Source organism: Dasypus novemcinctus, chromosome 4 (assembly GCF_030445035.2).
Source record: "Dasypus novemcinctus isolate mDasNov1 chromosome 4, mDasNov1.1.hap2, whole genome shotgun sequence".
In the NCBI taxonomy this organism is placed as follows: Eukaryota; Metazoa; Chordata; class Mammalia; order Cingulata; family Dasypodidae; genus Dasypus; species Dasypus novemcinctus.
The window spans coordinates 49,077,209-49,103,894 of NC_080676.1; the positions used below are offsets into that span (position 1 = coordinate 49,077,209).

Sequence of the window (26,686 nt, forward strand, 5' to 3'; positions counted from 1 at the left end):
GGGTATACTCTTCCCATTTTGCCAAGACCTAGGCACAAGCTTCAACTCATATCTCTAATACATACCTGTTTCCTGTTTCAGCCATCTAGTAGAATCTTCAGTAGGGTGTTGTCCCATCACTTTACAAGGCAAGACAAAAGTGTCCTATTGGTCTGCTGAAGTCAGTTCTAGCCAGCTCACACTACTGGTATGAGTCAATTCTGCACTATCCTTCCTAACTCTTATCTTCTCTTGTAATTCCTCATTCAGCAAATTCTCATTGGTAGTTTATAAGGAGAAATAATGAGAGAATTTAAACCACAGAAATTTGCAAATGCCACACATCTTATCTTTTTAATTTTCTATCATACCACTTCCTGACACTCCACAAAAGACTGCTAGTTAAAGCATGGCCACAATATTTGAGTGGAATGAACAGAGCCAAGAACATTGTCAGGGGTGGAAAAATGAGGGTATGCTTAGTGTCACTTCAAACCTTCTACACCCTCCAACTAGGGCAGCAGAGGCTACTCAAAATTCAGTAATGGTATTGAGAAGGGCAGAAAATTTCTCTCAGGTTTCCCAGGGACTGAGAAGGGACATTCCATGGGAGATCAAGAGGTAAGTTGAATTCTCCTCAAAAGTTCTACAAGATGTAAACCTTTCTGGGGTACTCTGGGTCCTGGGTCATTTTTCAAAAAGTCTACTGACCTTCCCTCAGACTTACTAAATAACTATTACAGGGCTACCAGCTACCTGCCTGGGTTTTCAAAACAGTGACCCTATTTCCGCATTGCACTTCACCATATCCTCACTCCAGGAAAAAATGATTGACTTTCACCAACTCATACCAGAATGCTTATCTTTGAAGCAATTATATAGTGCTATTGTTGATTGTTTTGCTTTGTTTTCTCAAGGTTTTTATTCCTAGTTTTTTGCAGGGTAAGAGAATATATAGGGTAATCACGGAATAAATGATAAAGTTCAAGAAATTCTCATGATTCATTATCACTGACATTCATGGAGATATAAATGGAGTAGGACTAATTCTTTTATAACTTATGTTTAATGTTCATTCTTATGTTGAGAAAGGGTAATCTAGTTTTATTTTCTCTATATCTCCCTTTTGTTTCTAGAATTTGTCAATTAAATGGGGCCAAATCTTCTCAGTCTTTTTCGTAAAAGCTGACCAACCAACCGACTAATCTGTATACCATCTCAGATGTGCCTTATACCTGTTGCCCTTTCCTTCATCGATAAGCTTCCTGAAATTCCATCCTTATCCAATCCCTGCTTTTATAAGGATATCCCTACAGATACATTTTAGTCCTTAGCCTATCTGACATCTTTGTGTCATTTCCTACAGTCCTCATTCTATCTTCAAGGATTTTTAAATTCCCTCTGCCTAGAAAGCTCTTCTTCAAGGTCAGTGCATGACTTCTTCCTTCTCTTCATTTGGATGGGTTCTCCTAAGCGATACCTTCCCTGAGTTTAAGTAATTTCTTTTCACCCTCTATGTTATTATTCCTTATTTACAGTATTTAGGGCATAGCACAATCTAAAGTTTTCTGAACTGTTGTATCTTTTTTTACTAATTTTTTTATCTACTTCTCACAAGTAAGCATGAATTTGAAGAGAACATTTCTCCATCTCTCAGGAAACCAGGTTATACTCTGACACATGTATTATTGAAAAAGGAAAGAATTATCTCTTCATTACTTTCTTCCTTGTGTGTCCATAATTCTGGATTTTCTTCTACTTCTCTGCAAGATTTTTCATAATCTATTTTTCTTAAAAATGTATTTTTATTTTATAAAATGGCTTTTTGTTTAATAAAAATGTCTAGAAAGGAAAAAATATTCCAGCTAATTGCATTATTTTAAAAATTATTTTGTCAAAGAATGCAAATGAGAATCTAAATAATGTCTCATTGATTATTTATCAAATTTTGGGAAACATTTAAAGAATTTTTTCCTCCTGAAAAAAAAAATTTTTTTTGAGGTAACAGGGGTTGAACCTGGGACCTCATACATGGGAAGCAGGCACTCAACCACTGAGCTACATCCTCCCACCTCTTCATTTGTTGGTTTGTTTGTTATCTAGTATTCAGTCTTATTCTAAATTTGAATAATTTTGCTTACTGACTTTGGAGGCTGTAGAATTAAGTATGGAAATGTAATCCTGAAAGAACTCTTCTTCACTTTGGTGAAGTTTATACATTACAATAAGTTTAAATTTTCTCATCCTTTAGATGGATATGCATTATGTTAGATATAAAATTGAAGGCATTTGGCAAATTTATTGAATATTTACTGTAGGCCAAGACACATGGCAGCTCTGGCTTATATTTCTTCTATTGAAGCATGGTCACTGTGCCACTAAACATTGCATTTAGTATATCATTGTAGTAAATATTTATTTCAACAACTATAGAAAAAATAATAAAATTAAAAGAAACATACCCTTTATTTGATCCTTTACAATAAAGACAGCAAAATAAATTGTGTATCTCCTGCTTTATGCTGAATTTAGTTGGGTTATACCAGTCAAGCCCAATAGCCAGTATCCCTTCTGATTGGTTGAATCCATTGTAAGTAATGAGAACTTGTACTGTACTCATCATTAAATACTTTAAATGTTTCTCCTATTCATGCCAACCCCTACTGGCTATCTAAATAATGTTTTGTAATTTTTAAAATATTATTGTTGATTTTGTGTTGTCTGTTCCTGGAGTGGGAGTCAGGAGTGTTGGTTTTATGCTTCACTGCATTACGGTCTTCAAGGTAAAGTTCATGATGAAAAGCCTTTGCATGAACTTGAAAAATGTACTAATAAAATTCTAACAATATCTGAATTTTAAGCTCTTCATAAATAATAATTTTAGAAAGGGAAAGCTAAATATGGAAGATTGTTTTGATTTTATAGGTTTTTAAAAATAATCAGAACTTTAATTGAAGAGCATTAAAAAGAATGATCATGTAAGGTACTAGTTAATTTCTAGGTGAAAACTTGTATTTAGAAGAACAGTACTTCTGATAAAATTGTTTCTGATCAGTAGCAGAAGTGCTGGGGTTTGTCATTTATGACTTTGAGTAGAAAATAACTGTTTTAGTCAAAGTAGGTTTTTCAAATATTCTGTACATTCTGAATTCCTTTTAGAGACAAACTAGGAGGACAGCAAATGATTGATTTGGCTGAAAATGTCAAGTATGAAAAATTAAAAAGCATTGATCATTTCATCAGCATGGATAATTTTTGCTACCGTAGGTGAAAGAAAATCATGGCATTGGATTCTTTCCTTCAGTGGATCCCAGAATGCCCTTTGGGCATTTGTCTGATCTAGTGCACACTCTGTGATTCTTCCATATATTTTCTTTAACTGACTACAGGAAATGTTGATTCTGTTTGTTTAACTTAGTTATTCCTTTTTGTTGCTTCTGATAGGGATACTCCTTCCATTCCTGTATAGGTAGGAGTTCATCTTTCTAAACCCTGTTTCTGAAGCAAATATCTAGCCAATTTGATAATGCCTTTAGGATATTTACTGCGATGATAATGTACTGTTATAAAAACCAAAAAAAGTGAAAAGTCATGAATTTCCCATGAGTTTCACATTTGCAGTTTCTAGCCAGAAAAAATGTAGAGGTGGTGATCTGTTTGCCTTTACTGGAACCTTTGTTTTTCTGAAGAGCCACAAGGGGTTGAGTTTTGGGACTTTGGACTCTCTAGCTAGTAACTCTATAAACAGTTTTGCTTTGACCATTTTTTATCCTACACTTTGATTTCTTTTGGACATACTATTTCCCCCTCACACGAAGTTTGAAAACCATTAATTGATGAACAAATATTGATTGAGATCCTTCTAGTTACTTCACGCACGTCTATGATCTTAGAATAGGCAGTAAACAAAGCAAAGTTCTCAGTAGTGGTAATTGAACATTGTAGAGGGTAGAGACAGACAACAAAAGAAAGAAGTAAGTAAATTATATAATATCTTAGAAGTTGAAACACATTCCGAAAAATCAGAGCAGAGTAAAAGGGATTGAGAGTGCTATCTTGGATGGGAGCGATTGCAATATTGAAAAGGCTGGCCATGGTTGGCATAACTGGAAAGCTGAAATTAAGGGAAAACTGGAAAATGGAAGAGAAGTGAATCAAATAGATCCGAGGCAAGGAGGATATTTCTAATCAGAGGGAACAAGTAGAGCCAGACCCCAGAGGACAATTTTCACAGTAGAGCCAGGGGCTGGGTGACTGGAAATGTAGTAGGCAAGGCTGGCGAAATAATTTGTGGGATCCACTTAAAATAAAAAATGGGAAGCCAATTGTTCAAGAATCATAAAAAATTTCAATATGAATTTTAACATCAGAACATTTAAGCAAGAGTGGGGCCCTTTAAAATGCACACCACTGTGCAACTACACAGGTCACACTCTAGTAATAAAAGAAGAAGTGAGAGAGGTGGGAGAGATGATAATGTAGGGCATAGCAAGTGGTTATAAGAATTTTGGTTTTTCTTATCAATAAAATCTGGTTCAAGTGATAATGAAGTAATCACATATCACCATGGTTAAGAGCCTGGGCTATAGAGCCAAACTATCTATTTTTGAATTTCTATTACTATTTTTGAATTCACTAACTGTGTGGCCTTTAACATTTTTTTTAATTTCATTGTCCTTGTTTGTAAAATGGGAATAATGCAATAGCCTATCTTCTTTTTTAAATAAAATTTTATTGACGTATATCATGCACCATTCATACATGAATTTGCGTAAACAGTAAGTGTATGGTAAAATCTGTGAATTTACAAAACAAGCATGCATATCATCATACAAGGCTACCATACATCTCCCCACCACCAACACCTTGCATTACCATGAAATATTCTTTATAAACTATGAAAGAGCATCGGCAAAATATTACTACTAACTATAATCCATATCTTACATTTGATGCATTTTTCCCCAATCCACCTGATTATCAACACCCAATATTGGTATTATGTATTTGATATCAATCAGGAGAAAACATTTTCATATTTGTCCTGTTAACCACAGTCCATCTTTCACCATTGGATTCCCTCTCTTATATAGTCTCATGCTTTGTACAATCCATTCAGAATGTACACTTGGTGGCTCTCATTTTTATCAAAGAGTTGTGCTGTCATCACCTCAGTCAGTTTTAGAATGTTTTCATTACTCCGAAAGGAAAAATCCCACACTCCCTTAAAGTCCCCTTAGTACTGAAAAAAAAAAACTTCTTGCCATTGCTGCAAAATATTACAATATTACTGTTATCTGTAGTTCATAAATTACATTAGCTGTAATTTTCCCATGTATCACCATATTCTTAGCACTTTGTAAAACATGAGCACTCTTTTATTTATACTATTAACAACAGTTTTCATCCACCACTGAAATCACTACATTATACATTTTTAAAATTATTCTTTAGTTTTCTTTCAACTGACATTCACTTCCACAGAATACCCCATTCAGTCACAATCCCATTTATAAATCAACAGTGTTAATTGTACTCATATAATGCGTTACTTTCAACTCTATTCATTTCCATACTTTCACAATTAACTTTATTAATAATGCTGCATACATGTGTGGGACACGACTCCTGGGGATGAGCCTCCCTGACACTGTGGGATTACTACCAAGGACCAACTAACAATGCAATTGGGAAAAGACCTTGACCAAATGGGGGAAATGGTAAAGACAAATGAGTTTATATGGCTAAGAGACTTCAAAGTGAGTCAGGAGGTCATTCCAGAGGTCACACTTATGCATATCCCAACAGGATCTCATTGACTGCCAAAGTAGATACTACCCCAAATAGTGGGCTCCTCAGGATTTTCGAGACATCCAGACCCTATAGTCAGGGCAGGTAGCTCAGAATTTTGGTGCCCTACCAGTGTGTCCTATTTTGGAATTTATACCACCCAGGGTGATAGAGTTTGACTCATTTGTGGTTTCCCTACATATGGCTCTTCTGCCCTTCTATTTGAACCTATATTTGGTACTAGAGTTGGTAGGTGTATGTCCAAGAGACATATATAGGTGTACAACCAAAGAGACATCTTTGCCAGCTGGGCCTGAAATCTCAAAAGTATTGCAAAACCTACTTTCCAGTTCACTGGTCTCACCCAGGGCAGCTAATGTGGAGGTGATGATGGACAACTACCATAACTAGACACTGAGATAATCTACAACTGCAAGCAAGAGAGACCAATCCATCTGCCCTATGGGATCACAGCACCCTCTCAATTAGATGTGGAGTGGCCATCACTATCCCAGAATCCTCAGGATTGGGGAATGACCTATGGATTAAAATAGACTTACTGGTATTCTACTATGGACTTATTGTGATTCTAGCAATGGAAGAAATTTTATCACTTATGTGAAGGCAATGATCATGGGAAATTCTGAGAGCAGGGAGAGAGAGAAACAGGTATAATATGGGGCATTTTTGGGACTTTGGAATTGTCCTGAATGACATGCAACAATAGATACAGGCCATTGTAAATCTTGCCATAACCTGCAGAACTGAGTGGAAGAGAGTGTAAACTACAATGTAAACTTTAATCCATGCTTGGTGGCAATACTCCAAAATGTGTTCATCAATTGCAATGAATATACCTCGATAATGAAGGATGTTGTTAATGTGGGAAAATGTGGGAAGTGTGGAGAGTGGAGCATATGGGAATTCTCTGTATTTTTATGTGACATTTGTATTATGTAAGTATCCTTAAAAAAATAAAATGATCATTAAAAAAATACATTAAGCATCATATCCCATTCTCAACCCACCTTCTATTTCCTGGTAACTTATATTCTGTAGTTTACCTTTGTGAGTTTACTCAATGTATTTAGTTCATATTAGTGAGAACATACAACATTTTTTTCAGAAACCTATATTTGGCATGATTAAAGAAGATAATGAATTTTTATCACTTAAGCAGTGCTAGGTATAGTATGCATTCAATAAAAATATTTGTTGTTGGTTGTGGTGTTGGCTCTCTCAATTTGTAAATAACTGAGGAAAAGTTCAGGTATCAGTGTATTTGTTATTTATTTATTTACACCAGCTTCTAAGGAATCTACAGGTAAATTTCAATTAATCTTACCTGATTTCATTTCCAGTTCTAAATACAAATATCTCTCTTCTTTCTCTAAATGATTTATGACTCCCTCTTTTACAGCATGACTACTCCATCTGGATATCTACATTTATGCATTCATTCATTCATTCCTTTTACTGAGTGCCTGTTGTGTGTCAAGACTATCCTCAGTTCACAAGACAGAGGGGTGGCTGTGGCCACTGTGCTATTATAAGGCTGTGTCCATGTCTGTTCATAATTCATGTATGTGTGGGAATTTAAATATATATCCAAATCATACTACAGTTTCATAATATCCTTTTTTTCTAGTCAATATCAATGCGATTCCACCAGAATTCTGGTTGTTTGCCATTACTAAAATATAGATATCTTAATTTATCATTTATATAGTTATCTGATATAATTATATTGTCATGGTAACAAAACAGGATTATAAATTTATATCCCAATTAATATTCTGATATTGCTAATATTTATGTAGTGTGATTCTTAGAGTTTGGAGGGCAAAATCAGAGAGAAAATTAGCAAATAATATACCCATTTAGAAATATCTATACATGTTTACATTTTTCCTACACATAATGAGAATAACATTTTTAGCAGATGAGGTTGATCAATTTTAAAAGTATTAATTGGTCTATTTTTTCTTCATTAATAAAGTGGGCATTTTTGTCTTTCAGCATTATAGTTTTTTCTCAAAAATTGTATTTGTCACCAGAAAAAAACATTTTTTTGCAAATTAAATTTCTAATTAAAAACTGAATGTTTCATTTGTGTCATTTGTGGAAGTTTTCATATTAAAAATAAGATAGGATGATAATTGCCAGAGAAATTAATGTGAAATATGAAGTATACTTTTCTTCACATTATGTTATATTAGAAAGTTTGACAAGAAACATCTTTGAATTATTTTGCCTATTTTAAAAAGGTAGAAATTTAATTGTTGTATTTACTCTTTTTTTTTTTTTAATTTCTCTTCCCTTCCCCCCCTTGTCTGTCTCTGTGTCCATTTGCTGTGTGTTATTCTGTGTCAGCGTGCATTTTTGTAAGGGGAACTGGGAATCTGTGTCTCTTTTAGTGGCATCATCTTGCTGTGTCAGCTCTGCATATATGAGGTGCCACTCCTGGGCAGGCTGCACTTTTTTCATGCAGGGCGGTTCTCCTTGCAGGGTGCTCTCCTTGTGTGTGGGTTTCTCCTACACAGGTGATGCCCCTGCATGGCACGGCACTCCTTGTATGCATTAACACTGCGTATGGGTTTATTCTTATCACGATTATAGAAATTTTTATTTTTCATTTAAATTAATTGTGTATTCATCATGGTATCTATCCCTCGTAAGGAGAAAAAAATTCTCAATAAGGACTAATCTAGAAACATTAGTTATGATGTAATTACCTTTTATTGACTTCTAAAGAGTTTATTCTTCCACTATGTGTTTTATATTGAAGATAATGGGAAATTTAGTGTACTTGAAAAAATATACACTCTAGGATCCCATTCTCAGGAATTCTGTTTTTGTAGATCTTGGTTGTGGCAGAGTTTGAATTTTTAAATAGTGCCTCTGATCAAAGGGTTGGTTTACCATGTTGAACCCAATTGTGCCCTCGGGAATTTCTTCCTCTAGGGACTGCAAAGTCTTTATTTTCCCTCCAGAGGAAATTGCTTGACAGAGCTGACAGGGTGCTTGGTAGTCCTGGGCCCCAGTGGCATGTGGAGGGGCTGACTGGATGCTGAGGTGTGCAGTGTCCAGCTGCAGTACCTAAGCTCAGGGTCCATGCGGGCAAACTGGTACCTCCTGAAAACTGTGCCATGAGACCCTCTGGGCCTTCCCACTCCTGAAATCAAGACTGAGATAAGCCCCAGATATGCCCTAAATATGCCCAGAGACATCCTGAAGAGAAAGATCGGCCAGGAAACAGGAGACTTATGATTTTCACCCGAAGATTTCCAAAGCCAACTCAGAGCTAGAGAATTTTCCTGCTGTTTGGGGGAAACCTAAGCTATACCCCAAGCATCCACTAAATGGCGTCTAGGCATGTAAGAAAAGAAATGTACCAAAGACGAGGTCTGAGAGACATCATTCTAATGTTTCCACAAAGTTCTGCTGAAAGCCTTTGCAGAAGAGGAAAGAGCACTGAAATGACCATCAAAGAGGAGAACATCCTCCACTTCTTCCCCCACCTCAATCCCTATTGCTGTAGAGACCACAGATGGGAATGAGACCTGCTATGAGAGCTTACACACTGTGCTAAAGGCTCTAAATGCCACTCTTCACAGTACCTTGTTCTGCCAGCGTGGGCCAGGGCCAGGATCAGAGCCAGAGCTAGACAACCAGACTGAGGAGCAGTGGGCCACCCTACCTGGCTGTGATGACAGTTTCTACGTGCACATTCTTTTCATCATGTCTTTTCAAAACTTTGTGCTACACAAAAGTGGATCCAGCTGTGTGAGGCCTGAAGCTTATACAATTCTGAGATACTGTTTAATAAAATGAGTGAAAAATGTCTCTTACTTTTACAAGTATTACAAAAATATTTCACCATGTTACTACATTGCTAGGGAATCTCCTAGGGCTTTAAGAAGGAGCCAGTGCAGGGCCCCAAATGTTAAACCCCATTAGCCCCATGGTTCACCTGCCTCTTGAAAAATGTCAAAATGTCCTTCCCAACCTGGCCACAACTCCAGTCATAGAGACTTCACTACCTCCAAGGCAGCTCTTCCATTTTGAATTTTTGATTGAGAGAAATTTTCCTGATACCAAGTTGACATCTGCTTTGAGGCTTTCCCCATTGCTCCTAGATTATTATGTGAAAGAAGCAGCTGCGAAAAGTAGGCACATGGTTCAGTGGAAAAAGAACAAGCCCTGGTCCTATCTCTTATGTGAGGTGTGATTTCCGTCTGGACACTTCCTCTCTCTGGTCTTTTTCCTATTCTGTACAATTAAATAGTGAGACTTGAAAGTCTCTATGGGCCGTATAAGTTCTGACACTCTAGGCTTCACATATATTAACTTGAATTATATGAAATTCAGTTTGGGGAGGTAAAATTAGCTGGAATATTAGTAGTTTCGTATGTTTCAATCTAATGCATGCCATGTTGTGATACTTGCAAGTCAATTTGCTCCGAACCTCAGACTGGAGCCTCCCACTGTTTGTCAGATCTCAGTTAGAGAAATTTCCATACAATCTCCAGAAAGTCTTATATTGAAATGTAAATTTTTGTGCATAAGAGAAACTCTGAAACTATATTTTTTAATAGCAGTTATTTCTGATGAATAGAATTATGGATTTTTTTTTCTTTCTACTTTATAAATTTGTGTAATATTTGATTTTTTGGCCATAGTATGTTACTTCTATAATAATGGAAGGGGAGTATTTCACTTCATAAAAGTAAAAATAAATGCTTATGTGTTTCCTGAATGTAAACTCATTGAACACATAACCTCCCAGGGGCAGTTAAGTTGACTCCCTACAAATCTGTGCTGAGCTCCCTGCATGCTCACAGGGCCTTCTCTGACTTTTTACACGAGGAAGGAGACAGAGACCTGCTTAAGGAGATATGACATTTGGGAAGACAACAGATTCAGAAGTCTATAAGAGGATGAGGCTCTAGGAACCATCCAGCTCAAACTCCCAAATAAAATATGGAATATAATCTAATGTAAGAGTGGATAGTCAGGAGATGAATGATCTAAGCATTTTAAGAAATAAGATTGAGTACATTTAGAGAAATCAGAGAAAGGTACAACTTGAACTGGGCTTTGAAAGGACAATTCTAAGTGGGCAGAGTGAACAAAAGGGACAAGACAAGGATGGGGAGACTGGGAGTCAGTAATCTGGGAAGAACACCTTCCTGGAGAGAACAAGTTGGAATGAGAGGTGGGACAGGAAGTAAGAACAGAAGGTGGTTGCTTTATGATGTGTTCCCCTCTATAGAGGAGACTTCCCTTCCACTGTCTTCACACTCACAGAGCTTAATAATAAAATAATAAAAATTTAAGCAAAAGGAAAAGAAAAAAAGAAATTGCCTACTGGCAGGTGACTAGAGGAGAAGATCCGGTTTCACTCTTGAGATCCAATCATGTAACTTGGGCAGATTCTTTTACCTATCAGAGCCTCATTTTCCTCGTTGATAAAATGATGATAAAATAGGATTGCTATTCTGAGACAATGGGATAGTGTATGCTCAGTGTTTGTCGCATAGTAGGGGCTCATTAAATGTTTTCTTCCTCTTAGGTTTGCCAACTCCTTAACAAGTTGAAGTTTAGTCGATTTAATGCTACATTTCCTCATCATAAAATTCTAACACCATTAGCAGGTCATTGATAAACAATCTCTTTGTCTACATGGGTTTAATTATTTTAAGATATTTTAAGGCAGTTATATTAAACAGAAGAGGTTAACCACCCTGATATGGTTTCAGAAGAACAAGATGAGGGAAATGATATTCTTATGATTTTGATTTAATTATTTTTGCAATTTTTGATTCATTAAAAACCATGGAACCATTGATATAAGGGAATTTCACTTTTAAATGTTTTTCTCTCTTTTCTGTCATTGCTAATTGTTTGGTTTATAATTTCTTCTGTTCATATATTTTCCCATAGCAAGCAGTATTTTTATTTTTATTTTTAAAATATACCAATATTATTCTAACCTACCACTCTGTCAGCATCCAAATACCTGATTCTTTTTAATCAAAATATATAATACTTTGTTTTCTGTTTTTAACTGCTATTTTGTGTTCCTTATTTGTAGTTTAAAAATTGTGTAGAATTTAAATACAAAAATATTCTGAAGAATCTTTTGTGTTTCTTTCATGTAAAAAACTTGACAAGAAAGTTATGTTCCATTTCACTTCTGCACCTCTCAATTACTTTCCATGTGTCAAGGAAGCAAGCACCTAGGATCCTACTCGATATTTCCTAAAAGAACCAGTTACATGTGACTTATTCCCTGGTATTTGGACATAAATTTGACCCATTGGTCACAACCAGTTGAATGGACAATTTTCTAGTGTTGTTATGGCAGAGAGAAGTTGGGTGATTGCAGCATTGAAGACCAGGACACAAGAGATCTCTGAGAAGGAAAATTTATTAACAGTCCGCTGGGCCTGGCAGACATTTTTCCAAAAAAAAACAAGCCCTGAATAGGATTTCTAGGTTCCTTTTATACAGAGTATGTAGGAGCAGGAAGTCAAGTGGTGCTTTTATGCAGAAAGAACTTTCTTTGTTAGTTTCTTAGAGTTTTAAGGGTTGTTTGGATATCAGGTAGGTTTGAATTAACATATCACCTGCATTCCAGGTAAGCTTGAATTAATATATCGCCCACATTCCAGTCTGGATGTAAATTCAAATACACATTCAGTCTGTATCCTCCCTGAATATTCAAAGCCTATAGAGCCTATATCACTTAATTGGCTTTCTGGGAACTAGGCATACTTGGATATAGAATTAAATAGGTTTGAATTCATGCACAGGCCATATTAGTGTGGCATAATAAATATAATAGGAAGAGGTTCATTTTAGCAACGAAGTATGTGTGGAAAGAAATGACTTAATGACTTGACATTTTATCATTTTTGTATATTGATTTATGCCTCAGAAAAATTCAATGTGCTTTCTCACAGCTGTGATTTTCACTTTGTTTGAGGTAAACAGGAAAGACTTTCAGAAAGAACATGCTTCAGAGTCATCCTTTGGAGGCAATAGATATACTTTTATTATCCCCTGTCAAACCATCAGAACTTTGTCTTTAGTAATTATTGATTTTTATACATAATCTCAAAGTGCATTTGCCAAATTAAATTGATATAATGATGTCTGAGAATAATGAATATTTTTGTAAAAAACAATACTGCAACCTCTTACATTTTGAAATGTTTTAATCTGTTAACAGGTGCTATTTATGTTAGATGAGTTGAAATTGTCATTTTTATTTCAGGTTACTGGTATTTTCCAATAATGTAAATGTCTTCCACAGAATTTTTTTTTCTTTAACTTCCTTATCTTTCTAATATCTAAAAACAGTGAGTCACTGTCACTGTCTAATCTATATCCTATCAAGTTTCTCTATACTTTTTAAAACTGTGTCTACTAAGATATGTACATTCAAGCTAATATTATCTTCCAATAACATAAATGTCTTTTCCAGAGTTGTATATATATATTTGTGAGTATGTTTTCGAATGAAATACCTTTCTGGAAATAAACAAATTGGTCACAGTCTTGCCTATATCTTCTCAAACTAGTAAGATTTTTCCCCCCAACCTCTAATAAATAAGAAAATATATTAACTAATATAACCAATTGAGTAATCACCCTGTTTTAAGATGCTGTCACTGAATCACAAACGATTAGTGGATTAGAAATTCCAAATGGAAAATATGAATTCTCTCATTTTTGCAGTGTGATCATTAACATTATGTGATCATTTGTTTAATTAGACTTTCAAAATCATAGATCAACAGTTATTTATATGTTAAGAGTATCAGCAAACTCAAAAATTGTGTTAATAAGGCACTGATCCAATCAAATTTTAATAGGAACAAAATTACAATCAAAAACCATTCTGATAGAAGTGTTTTTAACAGTTAGATATTCTTGGCAAACCCTTCAAATATACTGTTTAAATGTTCAGAGATATTTTATAAGCTGTAATCATTTCAATTCAAGACAGATGAGTAACAGCATATGCTGCACACCTGGGTGAGTACATGTGCATGTGATGGGCCATCACCATGTAACATTCCCTGTGCTGGAAACTGAAACTGGTAGACAAATATCTGCATGAAGGGACAAGGTCAGTGAGAGTTGTAAGAGAAGCAGAAACAGGTTATTCTGGAATTTAAAGTAGAGAGGTCACATATACTTGCACAACAGAGAAATACAATTCATCAGGTAGATGACATTTGAAGTGGGCTTTGAAATAATAGTAGGGTTTTGACAGATGTAGACCCATGGGATGGCTGAGAAAATCTTAACACTTTGTTTGATCTACTTTGGTTGGTATTCAAATGTTCTTCTGGTAACAGAATTGTTTCTTCAAATGAGTCTTCAATGGAAACCCCTTGTATAAAATATGTGAAGAGCATAAGCATTAAGCAAAGAGGCGACCTGGAGGTCCGGATTCCCCAAATCCATTTCTTTCACTGTTTGACAACACTCAGCTATACAATTTCTGAGAGAATATCGAATTCCCATCCTGGGGAGTTCTGCTCCATTCTCTAATGGGACAGCAAGAATTCCCCGAGTACAGAGGTGGTATCTAACTCCTCTTGTAAATATTTCTATATATAAAGGCTGTGGTTTAAAACAACATATGATACTATGATTGGAAGGCATAACATCTATGATTTTAATAAGGGAAACTACAGAAAATAAAAGCTGAATGGAATCTTCTTGGCGTGTAGGTATTTGTGTTAGAACCTGCAGTTTAGTACTTTCCATGGAGGAGAAAAGAGGCAACTATCCTAGAGGATTCCTATTTGAATCTTCAGGAAGCCATTGGTTTTTTACATTTAATAAAAAAGGTGTTTAAAAATGAGTAATATTGAGGTTGAATATAAGATAAGTGAAGGAGAACTATGACAGAAATGGTCATTTGGAGCTATCTTCTAAAATTCTTGAATGCTAGCTTTCACATGTAGATATACATGTTTTGTCCTGCCCAACCCCAGAGGGTTGTTATTCACAGCTTAATATCTGTACAACCTGATCAGCTCTTTTTGATGACTGTGCAAGTATAGGACTTTTTATTTAAATTAAATAACAGTAGAGAAGCTTTGAAATTTTTCAATCCTGATTGATTTTGAACCTTAAAAAATTAATCTTGCAGCACTGTAGAAATCATTCTAATTCCAGAAACATGAATGTAGAATATATTAAATTTGATGGTCTGCAAGAAGATTGAACTGGGGCTGATAATTTAAGGAGCTAGTAAAGCAAAGATAACTCTAAAACCTTTTCTAAGTGACCAAAAGAACTACTGGACCCTTATAGAAATAAAATGTTTGTGGTGAGTGGAAAGGGATAAGAGAATAGTTCTGCTTTGAAAATTTCAAATCACTGAGTAAATTTTTCATGCTAAATGAACAAAGAGCTATAATTTCCCCTTTAAGCTTTTATTTTTCTATGTCTTTTCTCCTATTCAGGGTGAAGTCATTGATGTGAATTATGGATCTGTATACGATTTAAAAGCAATTAAAAGAATGAGAGAAGTAACAAATGAGATTGCATTGCTGAAATTAGGAAAATTACCACTACTTTATAAGGTTGGTTATATATATGGCTGTATTTGGTGGTGGGTGAATATTTTGTTGTGTTTCGTTGGAGTTACAAATTTTTGAGTGTGCAGAGTGTATATTTGTATGTGTGTGCTTATGTGTGTGTGGTGAGAGAGCTATAGAGAGGCAGCGAGTTTCACAGAAAAACAGAATAATAAAAAATAGCTTTTCTAAAACAGTCCATTTTAAATTAAAATCTTTAAAAGAAAGAAATTGATGTCATTCCATAAGACAGGAGATACCTTAAGCCGGTTACTGGGCCTTGATGAAGCCTTGATAAAATTGGTATGCTCCATAATGGGACCTCTCTGGAATGCTGAAAATGAGAAAAACAATGTCCTTTTCTTATGACATATGTGAAATTTCTAATCTATTATCAAACTGACTAATTACCCTGTGCTTTACGTTAGACCAGTCTCTAGTTGATTTATACTCATTAGTGATTGATTTTGTTAACTATATAACTTCACAGTTACTGACTGCTCAGGAATTTAATTAAAATATAATGTGCCAAGAAGAAGCAGAATTTTGATTAACTTTATTTAAATAGAATTTATTAACGTATCCACTAAATGCATTTACATAATTAAAGCAGTTCAAGCTAAGAACCTGGTAAGGGCCCACCATAAAAACAGGCACTAGTGCTCATACTTATTTCTCTTTCTATTAAAAAGAATGGGTAGCATTGTTATATCCCGGAAATGCTCTGGTTCTGAAGATATATTGAATTCCTCCCTACGCCAGCCCTACATGAGCTTTGCCAATTCCTACGTACAAAAAGTTTCCAGAAATCAGTTGACATGCTCAATATGGACACAAGAAAATATCCTGTGCTTGTTTTTCATTATCTCCCTAGTTTGCCCTTACACTTAAATCAGATAACTGACAAGAATTGTACCAAAATTTAGTACATTGGTATTAATTTTTGAAGGATAATTTGTCAATATGTCTTAAGCTTTAAAATAATCATATTTTTTATTTAGTAATTCTAGTTCAATCAATATATTCTAAGGTGAAAAAAATTACTGTAATCACCATAATGACCAATCATAGGACAAAATATTAGGAATACTAGAAACATCAGTTTAGTTGTGAAAATTGTGCTACATTAGTGCTGTTGAATGCTGTGCAACAATTTACAATGCATAGAAGAACATTGAATAACATGGGAAAATGCTTATGCCATGATATGAAAAAATAAGCTACAAAGGGTACATCCGTAATAATTATTATTGCTTTTATATTATAATTTTTTTAATATACCTTTTTTTAAAGATACTTAGATTACACAAATGTTACATAAAAAATATAGGAGACTCCCATATGGCCTGCTCCCTAGACCTCCCACATTTTCCCACATTAACAACATCCTTCATTAGTGTGGTACACTTGTTACAATTGATGAACACATTAGGAGCATTGCCACTAAGTGTGGATTATAGTTTACATTGTAGTTTACACACTCCCTGCACATTTTTGTAAGTTATTACAAGATATATAATGGCCAGTATATGTCATTGCAATGTCATTCAGGACAATTCCCAAGTCCCAAAAATGCCCCCAAAATCTCACCTATTTTTCCCTCTCACTCCTCTCAGAAACTCCAATGGCCTCTTCCTCCACATAAGTGATAAAAGTTCTTCCATTACTAGAATAACAATGAGTCTATAGTAAAATGACAGTAAGTCTGCTCTAGTCCATCATTCATTCCCCAGTCCTGAGGATTTTGTGATGGTCATGCCCACTCTGCCTCTAATTAAGAGGGGACTTAGATCCCATGGGGCAGATGGATGGGACTAACTTGCTTGCAGTTGTAGTCTCTCTCTGTTCATTGAGATGGTCATTGTCCATCATCATCTCCTTGTTAGTTCTCCTGAGTGAGTCCAGTGACTGGAGAATAGGTCTTGCAAATCTGTTGAGATTCAGGACTCAACTTGGCACATGGACAGCCCAAAGATTTATGTTTCTTGGACATAAGACCTATCAACTCTAGTACTAACTACAGGTTCAAATAGAAGGGGCAGAAGAGCTATGTGTAGGGAAATCACACCTGAGTCTAACTCTTTCACACTGGGGAGCATAAATTACAAAGTAGGGCCCACTGGCAAAGCAACATATTCTTGAGTTGTCTGCCCTGACCATAGTGTCTGGATATCTCCAGAGTACTCAGGAGTCCTGCTGTATGAGGCAATATTTACTTTCACAGTAACGAGATCCTGCTGAAATGTGCATAAACATAAACTCTGGAATGAACTCCTGACTCACTTTGAAGTCTCTTAGCCATATAAACTCATTTGTCTATACCCTTTCCCTGTTTTGGTCAAGATCTTTTTCCAGTTGCATTGCTTGTTAGTGTTTGGTAGTAATCCCTCAGTGCCAGGGAGGCTCATCTCTGGGAGTCATGTTCCATGTTGGGTGGAAAGTAATTCATTTATATGTTGAGTTTGGCTTAGAGAGAGGCCACATTTAGCAACAAGGAGTGTCTCAGGAGGTAACTCTTAGACAACCTAAAATACTAGGCTAAGTTTCAATTTCAAAAGAAAAGGCTCATAAGTACAGTCATCATCAATGGTTCCTCCTCCTTCACTAGTCAATGTGCCTGTACTTGGGGGATTCTTAGTGTTTCCCTAGAGATTGTGGCAGAACTACCCATGACGGGAATTTGATATTCTTTTAGGTATTGTCTGAATCTCCACCCACTGTGACAATTCCCCATTAACAGTTGAACACATTCATATGCCTTAGAGGCATGCCCCAGGTGAACCTCCTCCCATGCATCCCCCATCTCTGACACTCTGCACCAAGTGTGTCAGATCCTCCCCTGCCACAGTTGTGACCCTTCTGTGATCCAAAACTTCTTCAAAATTGAAGCCAACAAAACAACTGAATACAATAGCAAAATGATATAAAAATTATAATTTAAAAAATGAGTAAAATACAAAATATTTCTTTAAAATTTTTAAATATTTAAAAATATAAAGTTAAAAAAATTTGATATTATGTCTTTAATCACTGTAAGATCTGTTGTCTTGTATATATAGTAACATTTTCTTCTGTTTATTCCTTCAGGGTCTAATTTTTATTCATTTTTTTCTTCAAAGAAGCTTTAGGTTACAGAAAAATCACAGAGTATAGGGGATTCCCTGATGCCCAACATCCTCCCCTTTTCCTTTTTCCCCTATTAATAATATTTTACAGGTGGATTGATGTAAAAATATTGAGACATTACTACTAACCATGGTCAATTATTTACTTTATGGTTTACATTTTGGACTGTATGCTTTTAAATAGGTTTTTTAAAATTTATATATTTTTTTATTTCTCTCCCCTCCCCCCCCCACACAGTTGTCTGTTCTCTGTGTCCATTTGCTGTGTGTTCTTTTTTGTCTGCTTCTGTTGTTGTCAGCGGCAGGGGAATCTGTGTCTCTTTTAGTTGCGTCATCTTGCTGCGTCAGTTCTCCGTGTGTGTGGTGCCATTCCTGGGCAGGCTGCACTTTCTTTCGCGCTGGACAGCTCTCCTTACGGGTTGTACTCCTTGTGCATGGGGCTCCCCTATGTGGGGGACACCCCTGCGTGGTCCAGCACTCCTTGTACGCATCAGCACTGCGAATGGGCCAGCTCCACACGGGTCAAGGAGGCCTGGGGTTTGAACCGCAGACCTCCCATGCGGTAGACGGACGCCCTAACCACTGGGCCAAGTCTGCTTCCCTTAAATTGATTTTGATGAAGTATAACTGGTGTGTATCCATCATTGCAGGATCATGTAGAACCATTCTGTCACCCTCAAAATGCCCCATGGTCCTTCTATTCTTCCCTTCTGCTCTGCTCAGGACCCATGGTAAGCACCAAGATTAACTCATTGAAGGATAAGATTCATAGTTACAAGATTCAACATTGAAGACTTGACATAATGGCCTGTCCCTCCTATTAGGCACTGCCTATGCTCTCAAGATACTCCCACCCCTCTATCTGAGATCACAGCAGGACTTCCCATGATGGGAATCCAACACCTTCCCAATCATTATGTGAATCTCCATCCAGTGATACAACACACTATGACAAGATGAGCATTACACACTCCCTAGAAGCCTGCCCTAGGTGTGCCCTGTCCCACATTCCCCCCCTCCCCATCCAGCACCAGTAACTCTACCCTGCCATATTTGCCAAAAAAAATATTCTCAATGTTCTGGTTTCAACCACATGCCTACAAATCCTCATAGATCACCTGCTCCCTTCACCAGCCCTCCCCCAAGTACCATGGACAGTCCAATCCACCCTCCCAACCCAACCCCCCTCACAGACCAGCACTGGCAAGCCCAGTAGCATCACTGCACCACTGTTATGTCCATTCACTCCACAACTATATTCTTCCACTTTATCATAAATGTTGCCCATATGGGCATTGACTCACAACCTTCTTCTCCCTTTCAGTATCCTATAAACCTGTCTTCCAGACTCTAGCTCAGTGAGTCTGCTCAATTTGCATAATTCATATCAGTGAAGTCATGTAATAATTTTCCTTAAGTGCCCAGCTTGTTTTACTCAACATATAGTCTTCAAGATTCATCTATGTTATCCCATGTGTTAATACCACATTCCTTCTTATAGTTGAGTAGTATTCCATTGTATGTATATATTACAATTTGTTTATACATTCATCTGTTGATAGACATTTGGATTGTTTCCAACTTTTGGCAATAGTGAATAATACTGCTATGAACATTGGTGTGCATATACCTGTTCATTTCCCTGCTTTCAGTTATTCTGGGTATATCCCCAGCAGTGGGATTGCTGGGTCATATGGCAGTTCTATAATTAGCATCCTGAGGAAGTGCCAAACTGTTCTCCACAATGGCTGCACCCTTCTACATTCTCACCAGCAGTGGATAAGGGTTCCCATTCCTCCACATCCACTCCAACACTTGTAGTCCTCTGTTTTTTTAATAACTGCCAGTCTAACGGGTATAAGATGATATCTCATTGTAGTTTGATTTGCAGTTCTATAATAGCTAGTGATGTTGAACATATTTTCATGTGCTTTTTAGCCATTTGCATTCCTTCTTTGGAGAATTCAAATCACTTGCCCATTTTTAAAATGGGTTGTTTGTGCTTTTATTTTTGAAGTGTAGGATTTCTTTATATATTCTGGATATTAGGCCCATGTCAGATACATGTTTACCAAATAATTTCTCCCATTTATTAGGCTGCCTTTTCACTTTCTTGACAAACTCCTTAGAAGTGCAAATTTTTTAAATTTTGATGAGGTCCCATTTATCTGTTTTTTTCTTTTGTTGCTTGTGCTTTAGGTGTAAAGTTGATGAAACCATTTCCTAATACAAGATCCAGTAGATGCTTCCCTACATTATCTTCCAACATCTTATGGTCTTGGCATTTATATTCATACATTTGATCCATCTTGAGTTAATTTTTGTATAATATGTAAGTGGTATCATCTCTCATTCTTTTGGATATGGATATCCAGTTATCCAAGCACCATTTGTTGAAGAGGTCATTCTCTCCTAGTTGATTGGGCTAGATGGCCTTGTCAAATATCAGTTGACTGTGTGTGTGGAGATCTATGTCAGAACTCTCAATTTGGTTCCATTGGTCAGTATATCTATCCTTGTACCAATATCATGCAGTTTTGACCCCTGTAGTTTTGCAGTATGTTTTAAAGTCAGATAGTGTGATACCTCCAATTTCATTTTTATTTTTCAATATGTCTTTGGCTATTTGGGTCGCCCTTGCCCTTTCAATAAATTTCATAGTTAGCTTTTCCTGTTCAGATTTTTATTGGGGTTATGTTAAATCTGTAAATCCATTTGTGTAGAATAGGCATCTTAATGATGTTTAGTCTTCCTATCCATGAACAGGGAATATTCTACCATTTATATAGGACTTCTTTGATTTCCTTTAACAATGTTGTCTAGTTTTCTACACACAAGTCATTTACAATTTTAGTTAGGTTTATTCCTAGGTATTTGATTCTTTAGTTACTATTGTAAATGGAATTTTTTTTCTTGATTTCCTCCTCAATTTTCTCATTATTGTTGTACAGAATTGCTATAATTTTTGCACATTGATCTTAAAACCTGCTACTTTACTGAACTTATTTATAAGCTCTAGAAACTTTATTGCAGATTTCTTAGAGCTTTCTATGTTTAGGATCAAGTCATCAGCAAATAGTGAAATTTTTACTCCTTCCTTTCCAATTTGGATACCTTTTATATTTTTTTCTTGCCTAAGTGCTTGAACAAGTACTTCTAATACAATGTTAAATAAGAGTGGTGACAGTGGACATCCTTGTCTTGTTCCAGATCCTGTAGGCAAAGATTTTGGATTTTACCATTGAATATGATGTTAGGGTTTTTCATATATACCCTTTATCATGTCGAGGAAGTTTCCTTCTATTCTTATTCTTTGAAGTGTTTTTATCAAGAAAGCATGCTGTATTTTGTACAATGCTTTTTCTGCATCTATAGAGATGATAGTGTGATTTTTTTTCTTTTTGATCTGTTTATGTGGTGTATTATATTGGTTGATATTCTTATGTTGAACCATCCTTGAATACCTTGAATACACACTTGGTCATTGTGTATAATTCATTTGATGTGTTGTTGAATATGGTTAGCAAGTATTTTTTTTTCATAAGGATTTTAACCTCCAGCTGTATTAGAGAGAGACTGGTGTGTAGTTTTCCTTTCTTGTGGCATCTTTGTTTGACTTTGTATAATGGTGATGTTGGCATCATAGGATGAGTTAGGCAATGTTCCTTCTACCTCTGTTTTTTGAAGAGTTTAAGTAAGATTAGTGTTAGTTCTTTCTGGAATGTTTGGTAGAATTCACCTCTGAAGACATCTGGTCCTGAGTTCTCAATTTGGAGGTTTTTGATACTAATTCCATCTCGTTACTTGTTATTGGTCTGCTGAGTTCATCAGTTTCTTCTCTCATCAATATATGCTGTCTGTCCTGAATGTGTACTGTGTATTTGGGTGTAATATTCTGTATATGTCTATTAGGTCTAGATCCTCTAATGTAATGTTCAAGGTCTTTGTTTCTTTATTGATTATCTGTCAAGATGTTCTGTCTAATGGTAGTAATGGTGTATTAAAGTCCCCCACTATAACTGTAGAGACATCTATTTCTCCACTTAATTTTTCCAATGCTTGTTTCATATATTTTGAGGTGCCCTGGTTTGGTTTGTAAATGTTTATGATTGTACTATCTTCTTGATAGACTACCCCTTTTATTAATATATAGTGGCCTTCTTTTTCGCATACAATGATTTTGCTTTTAACATCTATTTTATCCATTACTAGTATAGCTACTTCCATCCTTTTTTTGTTATTTGCACGTAAAATTGTTTTCAAATCTTTTGCTTTCAGCCTCCTTGCATCCATGGGTCTAAGCTGGGTTTCTTGTAGATAGCATATAGATGGTTCATATTTCCTTATCTATTCTGCCAGTCTGTGTTTCTTGATTGGAGAGTTTAATCTGTAATATTCAACGTTATTTCTCTCAAGGAATTACTTATATCAGCCAAATTTTCTTTAGTTTTATGTATGCCATATGTTGTTTTTATTTCTCTTTTTATCTTTTTAGCTGTTCTTACACTCTCTTCTATCTCTCTTTCCTGTTTATTTTTCCTTTCAATCTGCAGGACCCTGTTAGTATTTCTTGAAGGGCAGGTTTCTGATTGACAAACTTTCTTAAATTCTGTTTTCTGTGAATATTTTGAACTCTCCCTCATTTTTTTAAAAAAAAATATTTTTTTTATTTCTCTCCCCTTCCCTCCCCTTGTCTGCTCTCTGTGTCCATTCATTGTGTGTTCTTCTGTGTCCACTTGTATTATCAGGCAGCGCTGGGAAACTGCACCTCTTTTTTATTGCATCATCTTGCTGCATCAGGTCTCCATGTGTGCAGTGCCACTTCTGGGCAGTCTGCTTTTTTCACATGGGGTGGCTCTCCTTGCAGGGTGCACTCCTCGCACATGGGGCTCTCCTATGCAGAGGTACCCCTGCATGGAACAGCACCCCTTGCATGTGGCAGCACTGCACATGGGCCAGCTCAGTGCATGGGTCAGGAGGCCCTGGGTATAGAACCCTGGACCCTCCATATGGTAGGCAGATGCTCTATCAGTTGAACCACATCTGCTTCCCTCTCCCTCATTTTTGAATGCCAGTTTTGCTGGATAGGGATTTCTTGGCTGGAAATTTTTTTCTTTTAGCACCTTAACTATGCCATACCATTGCCTTCTTGCCTACCTAGTTTAGATGCAAAATCATTACTTAATCTTATTAAACTTCCCTTGTATGTGATGGCTTTCTTCTCTTTTGCTGCTTTCAGTATTTTCTTTGTCTTGAACATTGGAATTTGACAAGTGTATGTCTTGGGGTTGGCTTGTTAGGATTTATACTCTTTGGGATGTGCTGCACTTCCTGGACATGTACAACCATGTCTCTCAAAAGCGTTGGGAAATTTTCAGCTGTTATTTCCTCCAACACTTCTTCTGTCCCCTTTTCCTTATCTTCTCCCTCTGGGATGTGCATAATGTCTATGTTTGTGCATTTCAAGCTGTCATTCAAATTCCTAAGTCCCTGCTATGGTTTTTGTGTCTTTTTATCTCTGTTCTACTCTCTGTCTGATTTCAGCTATACTGTCTTCCACATCACTGATCCTTTCCTCTGCTGTTCAAATCTATTGTTTTGTGTTTCCAGTTTGTTTTTGATTTCTTGCATTGTGCCATTCATTACCATCATATCCATTATCTTTTTATGCATGTTTACAATTTTTTCAGTATGTTCTCCCAGTGTTGTCTTAAAATCCTTAATCTCATCCTACACGTTATTAAATTGATTCATGATATTTGTTTTGACATCTCTGATTAATTGTTACATGTTTTACATCTCCTCCTGTTTTTTAGTTTGTTCATTATATGGGTCATGATTGCCTGTTTCTTAGCATGGCTTGTAATTTTTTGTTGGTATATAGGCATCTGTTTTTCTTGACAGATTTTTTTTTTTAGTTGATTAGCTTCTCTTTCTACTCTAGGGTTTTATTTTGTTGTTGTTTTTGTGTTTGTGGTAAGGTTTCACTTTGATGCATCATTTCTCTTATTCTATTTCCTTGCTGTTGTCTATGTTCCCTTGGAAAAAAATTAGAACCAGAGAAAAGGAAAGAGATAAGATGAGAAAAAGAACATTAGTAATAATAGTAAATGTAGAACTGGAACTGAAGAAAACCTAGGAAACTGAGTAATTAACATGAGTAAGAAGTACAGTGGGCTAAGAGTAACAAAGTGGAATAGAAACAATGAAATGAGTGAAAAATAGATGAAATTATAGAATTAATCAAAGGGTTGAAATGATGAGGAAAGGAGAAAGAAAACAGAGAAGAGAAAAAGAAAAATGTAAAAAAAAAACAAAGAAAAAAGAGATTAATGAAAACAAGAAAAACTGAAGACTAAAGAGAAGGAGGTGGAATGAAAGAACAACAACTGAGAAGAGAAGGTAGGAAAATGAAGGAAAGAAAAAAATAGCATAGCTAGAAAAATACAGTAAAAGAAAAACAAGGGAAACAAAGAAAGGGGAAACACAACAAACAAGAAATAAAACAGCAGCAACTAATTTTAAAAAGGAGAAAGAAAGGAAAAAAGAAAAACAAAAAACAACAAGGAAAAACAGCCTTCCCTCTTAGTAATCTAGGGAGCTTCTCAGGCTGCTAGTGTTCATCAGTCCATCACCCTGCTTCTTGCCCTCTTTAGGTTTTGACCCAGTTTTTAGCAAGTGAAATAAAGGAAAAAAATTTTAAAAAATAACTTTTTTTTTTAAAGTAAGAGATCCAAGAAAAGCTAATAAAAAAAGAATGTCTATATGTCCCTGTCATAAAGTATCAGTTAGATGCCTGATTACCCAGTGGATCACTTCTCTAAGAAGAGCTAGGATTCAAACCAGGGACCCCATATATGCAAGATGGGAATTTCTCCACTGATCTAAACTATCCCCTTTAGGTTAGTTTGCTTTCAGAAAACTGTCTGCCTTAGGCAGGATAGATTCCTAGCTGTTTGCCAGGGTCCTGTTGATTAGGCACCTGTCTGTTCCTGCCCCCTCTCTAATCTAATTCCTCTCTTTACTCAGATGGCTGGGCATGACAGCCTGCCTGAGGAGATCCCACCATCCCCTACTTCTCCCAGTCCCTTCCAAGATTCAAAGGGCATTCAGCTGGCCAAATGCACCATAAAGAAATCACTCTCTACCCTTCCAGACCCCTTTTCTTCCCAGTCCAAACCATGGGCACTCCGAACCATGAGTCAGGGTCTTCACCTAGGATATTTGCCTTCAGTGTGGGGTATATTTACTGCTTCCAGCCACAAGGACAAGCGACTCAGAGTTTTGCTTTGGCTTCTTTATCTTTCCAGTACCCTCCTAGATGACTCAGAGCACCTTCCTGTTCTTTATATATATCCAAAGCAACTCCTTCAGATAGGTCTCTGCCTTTCTCTCCACTACTTTGTTGTGAGAGGGTCAGACTCTGCCTACCCACCTTGGTGCCATTTTCCCAGAACACTCCTATATTATTACTTCTAAAGTTAACATTTGGTAATATGTGCTAAACCTTTTCTATATATGTGTTATATGATTTTCACATATATGTCTTCACAATAACCCTATTGTTAAGGTAGTTACTACTGTCATCTTTACACATGAGAATAACAAAGCAAAGAAATGATAATTGACTGTCTCAGACTCACACAGTTAAATGAAACAATCAGGATTTAAATCCACATAGTCTCAATGCAGTTCCTGAGCCTTCAATGAGTATGTATGTCTGTGTATGTATGTAGATAGAATGGATCAATAGGATTGATAGATAATGAAGAGGTTCAATTGGAATTTTTAACTGTGGTACTAAAGATAAAATAGGTACTAAAGATAAAATAAAGATAAAATAGTGAGTAGTCAAACATTATTATCTCAGAAGAAATAATTGAAAATAGATTAGAGTACTGTTAACCCTCTTCACTCACATATGGTATATAAAATGTTTGGAGATTGGCAGGGAAGGTGAGGGGTGAAGGAGTGGTGAGGAGTAGAGACCATTTGGGAAAAGTATTTTATAAAGAGGACTTTGCAGAGCTCTATGATAATTTCCACCACATGCCTGGTGACTGGACTTCAAAGAAACTATGAAAAGTTTAATGCATGACCCCTCATTATTTGGGACATGGTAGACTAGTGTCTGATTTCCTCTTGAGAAACCTAAAGGAAAGAGATGGATAAGTTTTGATGAATGAG

At 36.1% G+C, this 26,686-nt stretch overlaps 1 protein-coding gene across 4 annotated transcripts in view; it reads left to right on the top strand.

Annotated features, from left to right (window-relative positions):
- Positions 1-26,686, top strand: part of NAALADL2 (N-acetylated alpha-linked acidic dipeptidase like 2) — a 1,069,483-nt gene that overhangs the window by 398,824 nt on the left and 643,973 nt on the right. For all 4 annotated transcript variants that reach the window (XM_071214620.1, XM_058295358.2, XM_058295357.2 and 1 more), the window contains exon 4: positions 15,261-15,380. In XM_071214620.1, the coding sequence (XP_071070721.1) occupies positions 15,261-15,380 (120 nt within the window). The remainder of the gene's footprint in view (positions 1-15,260; positions 15,381-26,686) is intronic.